Raw genomic sequence first — 11,671 nt, 5'->3', positions numbered from 1 at the left:
TTGTTGGAATTAATGTCATTACAGAGATCTTATATATTTTCCGACATTCATGCTAGCATCACAAAATGTACTCAATACCATGAAGATTAACAAGTAAAAAATTTAAATAAAATGGCAGACTTTGGTCATGAAACCTATTAGATATGGCATTCTAGCAATCCCTTTCTCCCAATTCGATGCCTTGTTTCATTTCTTCGGACGTCTCCCAAATTATGATTCCACATATTAAAAATGAAAAATGGATCATTCATCGATGTAAGTAAGATGTATGTTCCTGTACTCTTATTCCATAACTTGTATATATATATATATATATATATGTGATCTACGGAAAATGGGAGCATTATATATACAGATAGACTAGTATTGACCTGAGAATTTCTACAAAAAATTAAAGATATTCTTGAAGATTTGTCAAAGCCTAATTTATATCGTTCGTGTCAGCACAAGTTGTGAGAAAATTTTTGGTCAATGAGTATTCGATAGGAAATTTAGACTTTGACAATAAGAAGTCCTTAATACCATTGAGTGACCCTGCAAGACTTGAGGAGACCACTGCCACTAATGTAAAAGCATGGGATCGAGCCAGGGATCCTTGAGAAACCCACTTTCTTACGTCTGGCCCCTTTGACCTCCACCAATTAGGGCAACTATACCATCATGAGATTGCCAGAACATTAGCTTGAGTGGGAATTTAGATTGAAGTTCTCTCTCTCTCTCCAATTACTGGCACCATGTTAGCCCCCACAAGATCGATGGTTTGTCTTCCTAGGCTAACGCTATTCGTTGAATAATCTGGTGCTGTTAGATAGAAACCGAACCTGCATTCAAAGGTGTTATCTGGGATTTTTTTTGAACCAGAAGTTTCATGGAGACCATTACCAGCTAGGAGATCCATATGATTTCCTAAGCATCGGTCCAAAAGGGTCCCACTAAAATCAGGAACTCCTTAAGCGGGTCCTATTTTTGGTTTTCACCATTAGCCCGTCGAAACGTCCCCTAATGAATGCGACCAACTTGCCCATATTTTATAGACAAATAATAGTTTCAATCGTGAATATTTAAACGACATGCAACCATTTTAAAAATAAATAAATAAATATGAAATTTATATAAAAAAATTAATTTTTTAATAATAAATCTAATTTTTTTTTTAAATAACTACATGCAAGATTGTATGTATTATTACTCTATTTTATAAGATTTTTTTTTTTTTCCTTCTCCCAAGCTAGGATAACCAGATAAAGTGCGATAGAACTGTAGACTTTGTATGAGAGTTCCCCTTAAACATCAAAATATCTCGATATATATCTTGTTTGCTAAAGGCTGACTCCAAGCTCTAAAAGCCAATTGCTTTCTAACCCCTTGCATGCATGAGTACTTGTGTTGTAAGTATTCTGTAAGAACTTTCAACAGTACTCCATGGATCAGATGGATGACAACAATTCATGATCATAATCTTTCGCCCTTTCAATTTAATTTTTAAATTTAACACATGATTAACACCATCACATGCATGCTCAATGTGACATGCACTCTCCCTAGTTTTGTGAACCCCTTCTCCCTCAGTATAATATAATATATTAAGCTGATCGATGTTCATGTACGAGAAAAGTTAATTGATACAGTACTCCAAGAATGTGATATAATACGCCCGTTCGTAATTTCAGTATGGTAACTTTGATGTTCAATGATTCCGCATGATTTGACAAGACAAGACGATTGAGTGCATGTGAGGGGTATGATTAGACATTTGACATGACGTTTCAGACCCAGCCATTGCAGTCTTGGCTAGGCACACAGCCCCACGAATAGCAGAACGCAGAACTTTTGCACTTGGAAAAAAGAAAACAGAAAAGAAAAGAAAAAACGGCTAAGAACGCCGTACATGGATTAGAAACGGTCCCCTGGTCCTTAACAAACCCGCATCAGCTATACCCGTGTCATCAACCCATGCTGTCTCTGTCTCACTGATGCGTTCTATGTACAGTCGTTGCTAATTACAGACATGTCTCTCAGAGCTTCTGTTGTGAAAGGTGGCAGGTATTTGTGTATATGTATGTATGGGCACTGACTCCCACGTGCCAACGATGACCCTTGCATCTGACATACACACGCGCGCCGAGCGCACAGGGTCTCTCGATCTCATCTGCCAATATTAGGGTGAAAGGCATGGGACGCTTCATTAAAAACAGAGAGGGGTCGAGATATCTTTCACACGTCCCTTCCATCAAAGTCTCTCTCATTCCTTTTGCCTTTCCTTCCTCTTCTCTCTGATTTCTGTCATTGATCCATCTCTCTCTCTCTCTTTCTTTCTCTCGTATGGTCTGTCTGTTCCTTAAGAAGGACTCCATGGCGTTTACTGCAGTTAAGAGTCTGTAACCATTGGGTTTTTGTTGTCAGAAAAACATGTCCGCTCCAGTGGGAACTCTCTTGTCATGATCTTATCAGATTATATTTGTACTATTTTCTGTTTTCTCTTTTTAGGGACTGCCGAATATATAAAGCATGACTTGATTGTGTTGATGGCATGTCATAAACCCTTATACGTAGGTTAGGCTTATCTAAACTCAATGCTCTTTGTTGCATGAACCCTTTATAATCTTATATATGTTGGCCTAACCTCATATGTTGCACGAAGCTTTTTTTGCTTAATTTCTGTTGGGAATCCAGTTTCAGTTCAAATAATGTTGTTATATACTCAAATCCATTTCTTCCCGTGTCAAATTTGTGGCATTTTAATGATGAGATAAGAGGCACATATATATATATATATATTAACATATATATTTCTTCCAACTTCTTTGATGCAAACAATTAATCTAGTAAGCCCAGCAAGCCTCATCATCTAACATTTGTGTCTAGGTTTTTTGTTGGGCCAACAGGAGGATTTTGTCATTTGTTTTCACAAAATGTCTCAACTCATTACATATAATCATTATAATTTTTTTAAATTTTTACACAAAATAATATAAACAGTTCAACCTTTTCAAATTTCAAAACAAAAATAATATTTAAAAAATATATTGTAATAATATTTTATTCAATTTTCAATTTTTATTTCAACTCATCTGCGAAAACAAATGAAAAATAAGAAATTGAAAGATAAATTTTAAATTAAATTCAACAAGAAAAAATACTCAATATGGTACGCTTGCCATACTTTGGAAGTGAGATATTATATGATCTTGAATTTAAAAAATAAAAAATAAACGAATAAAACAATGAGATATATATATATACCAGCAGGATTTGACACCTGAGTCTCAGTTGCCAAACTTTAAGAATACCCTACATTGAATTGTACATTATATATCATATCTTTGCTTTTACAAAGCAGCAAGTGCATGATCCTCCAAAAAACAAAGAAAGCACCAAGTGCTTTTTATTTTAAGGAGAAAGTAGTTGAGTAAGACATTGCCTCTTAGATAATGGAGAGGATAAGCATATTTTAGGAGTCCGTGAGAAGCTTTTGATCAAGACATGAAATTCGATCGTTTAATTACTTGCACTAGGGGTAGGGGACCATCGATAATAGAAAATCTTCTAGTACACTTTATATACATGATTTCCTCGATCGAATAAGCTGAGAAAAAAGGGGAAACTAATTCTTTATGGTGAATTGACCTTTTTTTTTTTTTTTTTTGGAACTTCCGAAAATTCAAATGCATGCTAAATCCCATAACACTGTAAGAAAAACGAATATTTATGACGAATTATTTACGATAAGAATAATTATTTGTGACGAAAATAAACTCGTTTTAATAGAAAATAATCATTTTTATAAAAAATAACTGGCTACAAATAATCAGTATTTCAATACTCATATATATAGTATATATCAAATTTGAAGATATATGCACCCACTTTTGAGAAGTAAAATATAGACCATTAATTAGGGTATAAAGATCAGTGTATATAGTGATCAGAATCCTTTGATTATCATTAGTTTCACATAAATGTATAGATGAGATGGTTTTCACCTTAGAAAAATTCTTCTTCTCAACTTCTATTCATCACTCTACACCTCATATTTTATAAAAAATATTTCTACACTCTATAAAAAACACATTCATATCCTATAAAAAAGCTATAGATATGGAGTTTGAAAATGAATAGTGACTGATGCATATATAGCATTCCTCTTCCACCTAAATGTATCTGTGTGCGTGTGTCGTTTGTCGAAATTGATATCAAACTAGCTGGCTGTCCAAATTAAATTGCCTTGAAAAATGAAGAAAGCTGAGAAAAATGCATGAAGAGAAAATTTGTACATACAAGTTGTGTGTGTGTATATATATATATATATATATATATATAACTCATATAATAATATGTTAGAAAAAGTAAATTAAGAAGAGGAAGAAGAAAACTCTCCGACACATCGGATCACAAAATCTTCACAAATACCAAAAAAATTATACGTGGGGCCTTCCACGCCAAACAACTTTTATTTCTTTGTTTGGTCCAAGCCTAGCCAGACAATTGGTAGTACGGATTGTGGATTTATAGATATCCTTGGCTTGCTGTCTATGCCTCAAATGGAAGTTAATGCATTGCCTTTTGAGTTAATTAAAGAAGAAAAACGACAATTAGACAACATATAAACCAAATGCAAGTGGAAGATTAGCTAGCGGGCATGCATGCATTTCATCATGTTAAGATCAGTTAGACAAACTTTTTGCGACACCATATTATTCTTTTACTCGATGGTTAAAGGGCAGAAGTGATACGAGAGTTATCAGCATCATTAATCCTCTTTTTAACTTTGAACCTAAAAGCATCATGACCAGACAGGCTCTCTCTTTTTATATTTGTTGTTATGGCCGTCAAAACAGTACTGTATGCAGGTTCTTATCTTATATTTTGATGATTAATTTCTTTTATAAGCATCTTAATTATTTCTTTTAAAAACGAAACCCAAAAGCTATATATATATATATATATATATATATATATCTATATCTAGAGTAATGATATATACAGTCGTGGAATGCGCAAGCGCCGTGCAGTCGTTTTGAAAAATAGTGGAATCTACTATTAAAAAATTAGTTTTTTTCATGTAAGTCTCGTATTTATTTATTTTTTTTAAATAATTGCACAACGTTTACACACTCACGACTACAATTATCATTTTTCATATATCTAACCTCATCGTGTAATATGCTTCAAGATGCAATGGTTTCATTGATATTTTCCTCATCCCAAAAAAGTTAATACCGTTTATTATATTTTGTCTGCATGTTTGCAAATATAGGCAGGAATCAAGCAAAATTCTTAATAATATGTTATAATTAACTCCCCAACCCAAAAAGTAAAGTAATGCGCTGAAATTGCTCTCATGCTGCATGCACCAATCGCAAAAGTGTGTACGTTCTACTTGATCTTAGTTAGAAGACTCAGAAAGGTATTAATAAATTATATATATAATTTTTTTTTTTAAAAAAAAAAAAAAAAAAAGGTCATGTACTTGTTTGAGTAGATCATGCATTGGCAGCCCGAAAATTAACGAAGTGTGAGGTCAGTATGTCTCCAAGAACTGTGACAACATGTATCGATCAGAATACAATTGAAGCAATACATGAGTTTAATTTGAAAGGCAGAAGAAGATTGGAACTGAGGAGAGGGGTACTGGAAGAGCTAGGCGAATGGGGTAAAAAAGCAGAGCAAAGATGCAGCAGCACCAGCAAATGAAACAGTAGGTATATATATATATATATGTATATGTATATATATGTTTATAATATGATTATATATATAAAAGGGAGTGAGGAGGAGGGGGGTGGGGGGCAAAGGGAGACAAGTGGGGTATGTGAAATGTCTTGTCAAATCAAACTTAATTTAGTGGGTTGCCTTCTCTTTTATATTCAACCCCTTGTCTTCAGTCTGTGGGCATCTGATCTTTCTTTCTTTTAACTCTCCCTCCTATCTTAATTGTGCATGTCCCGGGCTTGTCGGGACTCAAAACCTTCATACATCTCTCTCTCTCTCTCTCTCAAAGAGAAGACTTTTCCTTTTCCCCCTTAGTTTTTAAATCGATTGATTCGTTTAGTTTTCTTAGGGCGTTTCGTGTTGATCAATGCAGTAAACTACTAAGTTTTAGCATCCAATGAATCCAGGCCCACCCATCCATAGATGGGCCTTTTGAGAATTTGGCCGAATAATTACTGCACTTAACGCACAGGAAAAACTAATTGATGGGCCGCCAGAATATGCTGTTTTATGAATCGGGAACTGGAAGAAATGAACATTTGTATTGTAGAACTGCCAAAATATATAGGCGCAAGTCTCTCTTATATAATGTACACCAGAGTCGATTGCTAAGCAATAAACAGTTTGTACGTCACCTCGCTTCCTTCTAAAAGCAGATACAAAGAAATGAATTGAGTCATCATACAGAAAACCTACATATTTGTTAATGAGTTCTACTATATAGTCACTTTTGCATACTCCTTACACACTTCACTGATATGATTAGCCAAAGCAGTTATTTTATATTAAAAAAAAGTGACTCAACCAATCATATTAGTAGAGCGTGCAAGGAATATGCAAAAGTGACTACGCATAAAATTTTTGTTTGTTGTTAATTTGTAATGGCAAATCTCTGCAGGCAGCTACATCTTAGATGATTGCCCAAAAGATCTTTCTGCAAATTAACACAGTTTCTATCTTCTTTTCTTTGTTTTCTGCTGGATGCGATTTAACCTCCCATAGAAATTTGGGAGCTACATCCCGGATCCTTGATATCATAGCTTCCTCATCTCTAATAATAATAAACCCCTGCACATTGACATTGTCAATAAATTGGACACCAAATGCCAAAGATATTTTTCGATTCAAACCTCGACTAGGGACATCCTAAAATGAATGTACATGTCAACCAACTAGACCACAGCTGAATCATTTTGTACAAAACTAACTGTTGTTCAATTCCAATAAACTAGACGCTGCGTTTTTATGCAAATTTATTCACGAGACCAGACCAATAAAATATAGTATAGCAAGAGTAAATTGGAACTATATCTAGGTCAAAACATTTTCATTTTCATTAGCTTGGAATGACAATGACTTGGATTGTAATGCATACAAATGGATGCAAGCAAATTGGCACAGATGTCTAAGTCGAAGAAGCAGGATGTCAATTGGCTATATCTATACCCACTTTTTCACTCCAATGGCTTTGCAGGCTTTTTTTATTTTTATTTTCAGTTTAGAATCTCTGTTTCACACAAGCAAGATGGTTACAGCATTATTACCTGGGGTCGGATTATACGGTCCATCTCCAGCATGATATCCTCCAATAAGCAGCCTTCTCCACGGTTTTTATAGTGAGAGAAGAGATGGTCGGCATGCAACAGATCGTATGTGCGGGGATAAGTTGAGAATGGTTCGCACCTGATATAATTATATGTATTAGCTAGCAATAACTACTAACCTGAATAGAATGAGATAATATAGCAATATTAGCTCATTTTGTTTGTAAAATATTAACATCTAGCGGCACTATGTAATGGATTGAAAATGTTTTACCAATCATGGAAAGCACCACTTAGTCCTCGGTCATAAATAGCCGACAAGGTATTCTTCATGCTTATTGGAACTATATTCATTACCCAAACAGGCATGGTATTCAAAGCCACAGCAAATCCACCACAGAAAGCATTCATGTCCATTATATTTCGTATATCTGTCTTACTGATATTCATTAAGCTCCAGTAGCGGCGAACTTGATCTTGCCAAAACAGAGTGTCTGAAGTAAATTCCTTTTCACTAATATCTGTTGTGAAAACATTAATCATCTCATCAGACTGAATATTACTGATTTTACTAAATAACAAGAAGGTTAATATATAACTAAAAGAGTAGCTTCTTTAAAGTTCTGCAAAGGATAGTGGATGGACCTATTCTACTGAGACTCTCTGAATATACCGAAAGACGATCTGCCCTAGTCTGGAGTGTCTGAAATTTTTTTTCTGCACTTCTTACTTGTATACAGTTCCTCAGGGGCGTATTCCATGATGGTTTAGTATCATCATCGGCATCGCATATGTCCAACCGCTTCTGCTCTGCATTTTCCAGAAGGCATGTCTGATTTTCTGGTTTAATCCAGATTGCTGTCTGAACTTTTTGGGCAATGAGTCTCCAGCACATTGCCGAAGTCAGATTTACCAATTTATTCCAGATCAATGGATAATCTTTATCCTTTCTATATGCAGGTGGAGCCGAGTAGACAAAGTACCCATTAGATCGCAGAAGGCGATTCACTTCTTTGAGTAAAATACCATCTGCAAGTAACAAGAGCGTGAAACAAGAATAAGCACTTCACATTGGACAAGCAAAAAACTCAACCTAAGGAATCCAAACTGGGTAGTTTTTGAATCCCACTGACGTGGAAAGCATGCTTCACGTAATCTATTATATATGCATTATCATATCTATCATTCTATTATAAGAAGCTTAGGATATATTCCTTTTTCTTTTGTTTTGATAAGTAAGAAGCTTATGGAGCGAACACACACACACACACAGTAGAACTTTGTTTTTTTTTAAGTGAGTGTATTGAGGTAAAGAATACTTCAAACCATTCAAGCATACAATGTTCACACACACCCAAGAACTTTACTCCCGGAGAGCCATTTTGATAACTCTTCCGTGTTCACACACTCGGCATTCATGATGAGTTCTGTGCGATTATAACAGGAAAGATCTCCAAAATGATTCGATTTTAGGTGCAGCAGAGGCATATGAGCTCCTACTAGTTGCAACATTGTTGATACAGATTGCAGATATATATATATATATATATATATATATATATTCACAATTCAAAATGCATGCAGCCAACAGTTACAAACACATTACAAAAATATATTTGGTAACAAAGCTAACCTAAAAACATGTTTCATCCCTGATCACTATATGAAAAATAATTTTTCTTGGATACTTCCTCCCATTCCATATAATTTATATAGTTAAATCCATATGTTATTTAGTGTTTTATTAGTTGCTATTTATGCCAACTTTCCAGTTCAATAAAAACTAAATCTCTAGGAAGCAAAGTACCATTCTCATGCCAATCAACACGACACCTTGAACAGTGAACCATCTCAAAGGAGCTACTGGGATATGGTAGTTGTGTTGTGGCTAAAGCAGAAATCATGGCACTAATTCCTCTCTCTAATGCAAATTGAATCTGATTCTCATGCCCATCTTTTGGAGCAAAAGACATTGTTTGTATATCCAAGGGAAGGAGGTAAGCAGAAAAGCTAGCAACCCCACAACCAACATCCAAAACTTGAACAACCCCTGCCGAACGGAGATCACCTGCCTTGTTTGTAATCATATTTCCTAACCTGTAATTGCACCAAACACAGTTAACTTTGAAAATATATGGTGTAAATCAAACCCAAACACTCTGATCCTGACAAAAATATGAAATGCGTATAATGAACATATCTACAGGTATATACATGGGTAATGAGCTTTCTACCCAAGCCTCCAGTACATGTGACACAATGATACGAAAATACATATACAGCAGTAATGAGCTTTCTTTTTTCTTTTTCTTTTTTTGATTGGTAAGTAATGAGCTTTCTACCCAAGCTTGCATTACAAGTTAAAACGTTGATGAGGCTTTATCAACAGTTTGGATGGAGTTTTCACAGCATGAACCAAAGGATTAATGGAGAAAAAGGGATAAGATCATCTTAAACTAATGACAGAAGGGAGATTAAATCATATGAGCAATCTTCTAAGAAAAGCTAAATCTTCTTTCAATGCTTGATTTAGAAAAAAAAAAAAAAAAACATCGTCAAACGTTAACTCCATGGCTAGTTGTGGAGCTATGAAAAAAGTAAAAAAACTGTTTAAAAAGATTATGAAAACAGGTTCACCTTTGAATATACTCAGCTGCCCCGTGTTTGAAATGCGTACCGCCACCTGGGAACCACCAGAGCTGATTCTTCTCATGCACCCAATTTTGTCCTCCCTTGACTTCCGCAAGATGTGTATGATTCACATTGCTTCGCCAGACATAATCCCTGCTGGTTGGCCATTTTATTGATAACTTATAATCTTCTGGTGGTGGAATCAAGCAAAACAATCGATTCTCAGGTGGAGGGCAGTGCCTCTCTAGTTCTTCTTTCCTAGAAACATCCAGGTTAGGGAGCAAATTCCTCACATAAGAAACATCATGGCAGGGAATATACTCATTGAACGTCAATGGGCACAGATTCATCCCAGATTCAGGGATCAAAAGTGGTGTTTTTCTATTAGTGAGAGCAACTATGTTCGTAAATTCAGAAATACCTGCAAGTGCAAAGTACAAAAATGTCATTCACAATGATTTGATGCCGTAAAGTTCAGTAATATACCAGATTGAAAGGCACACCATATTGAAGTTCATCCACTGAGGCTGACCCCAAGACACAAATTAAGAATGTACATCATAAGTTTAATCACAGCTTAAGATTTTCCTCCCACTTTACAATGCGCATGTAGGCAATATAGTTCCTGACTTGGATGGCACTTATGGATAAGTTTCACTAATGCATTCGCAGATTACTAAAGATTTAGAACATTCCAAGATATGACCATAAAATCATCTGCACACGTATCTTCCAAAATAAGCTCAATTTGGATTGAAAAACACTCTCAACCCATCTCATCTCATTATTACAATTTTCACAAATTCTCATATAAAATAAAATAAACAATTCAACTTTATCAAATTCCAGAACAATAATAATATTAAAAAATAATATTCTAATAATATTTTATTTAACTTTCAACTTTGATCTCATCTCATCTCATCTCACTATCCAAACCTAACCTAAAGAGATAATCAGGAAATCATCTAACTCAAAGGGTATGCAGGCATCCATAATTTTCTTTCAAATCAAATCTACCTCTATTACACCACAATGTTAAATTATTTTTAATGAATTCCGATTAAGTTACAAAAACCCAAAGAATATCTAAAAACAAGACTTATAAACGAATAGGATAATACATCTTCTTCCTGTAACCTATCAATCCTAACTCTGACCACACCATGCGTAACTGTTCATATTGTCCAGTTTACCAAACCTACAGCACGTATCTCAACGGAGAAAAAGAAAAAGTTGGAGACCCATGAAATTTTTACACACAGAGAGAGAGAGAGAGAGAGAGGTTACCCATACCAGTTGATGATGAAGAAGAAGACTTGGCCGGGAGCTGGGAGACGTAAACAGGGGCATTATTACCGAAGAGGGTGCCAGCGTAGAAGGAGCCCAACATTAATAGCAGAGCCACCATGATCATTCGCCCCGATCTCGAATCGAACGCCGAGCCCAGCGCATACCCACCCATTTCTCAGCCTCGCTTCCTTGTTTTTGCCTTGTCTGCTGTGCTAATTGGATCTCTATCTAAACTGGGTTTCTCGTATACAGAAGGATTCAGTCGGACGGTACCGACATATTAGAAATCTGAGAAAGATCCCGAGAGCCAGAGCTGAATCAACTCCACTACTGATCAGTGATCACCGATTCACCACGCCCGTTTTTTTATTTTTGTTCTAGTTTACACCGTCATAATTCCACGAGCGATGCACCTGATAGGCTGATACACACAGAAATAAGAATCTTAATTTTTTTTTTTTTTTAGAGTATTACTACCTATTGTGGAATGC

General features: G+C 35.3%; 1 protein-coding gene across 1 annotated transcript; it reads right to left on the bottom strand.

The window, feature by feature from the left end:
* Window positions 1-6,321: 6,321 nt before the first annotated feature.
* On the bottom strand, window positions 6,322-11,559 carry LOC121267963 (probable methyltransferase PMT7). Its single transcript, XM_041172060.1, has 7 exons — window positions 11,184-11,559; window positions 9,894-10,308; window positions 9,064-9,353; window positions 7,902-8,285; window positions 7,531-7,777; window positions 7,257-7,395; window positions 6,322-6,780 (listed from the first exon to the last, which is right to left on the bottom strand). The coding sequence occupies exons 1-7, from the start codon at window positions 11,350-11,352 to the stop codon at window positions 6,622-6,624; spliced, it is 1,803 nt and encodes a 600-aa protein (XP_041027994.1). The 5' UTR covers window positions 11,353-11,559; the 3' UTR covers window positions 6,322-6,621.
* Window positions 11,560-11,671: the final 112 nt, after the last annotated feature.

The sequence above is a fragment of the Juglans microcarpa x Juglans regia genome, chromosome 5S, assembly GCF_004785595.1.
Source record: "Juglans microcarpa x Juglans regia isolate MS1-56 chromosome 5S, Jm3101_v1.0, whole genome shotgun sequence".
NCBI lineage: Eukaryota > Viridiplantae > Streptophyta > Magnoliopsida > Fagales > Juglandaceae > Juglans > Juglans microcarpa x Juglans regia.
This window is presented reverse-complemented; position numbering and strand designations above follow the sequence as displayed.

Excerpts from the sequence above, each read along its gene's own strand:
- LOC121267963 (XM_041172060.1), bottom strand. The coding sequence starts at position 11,352 with ATGGGTGGGTATGCGCTGGGCTCGGCGTTCGATTCGAGATCGGGGCGA. Across the intron at positions 9,354-9,893 it reads GCAGCTGAGTATATTCAAAG|GTTAGGAAATATGATTACAA; the intron begins GTGAACCTGTTT and ends GTGCAATTACAG. Across the intron at positions 7,778-7,901 it reads AGAGAGTCTCAGTAGAATAG|ATATTAGTGAAAAGGAATTT; the intron begins GTCCATCCACTA and ends TTTTCACAACAG.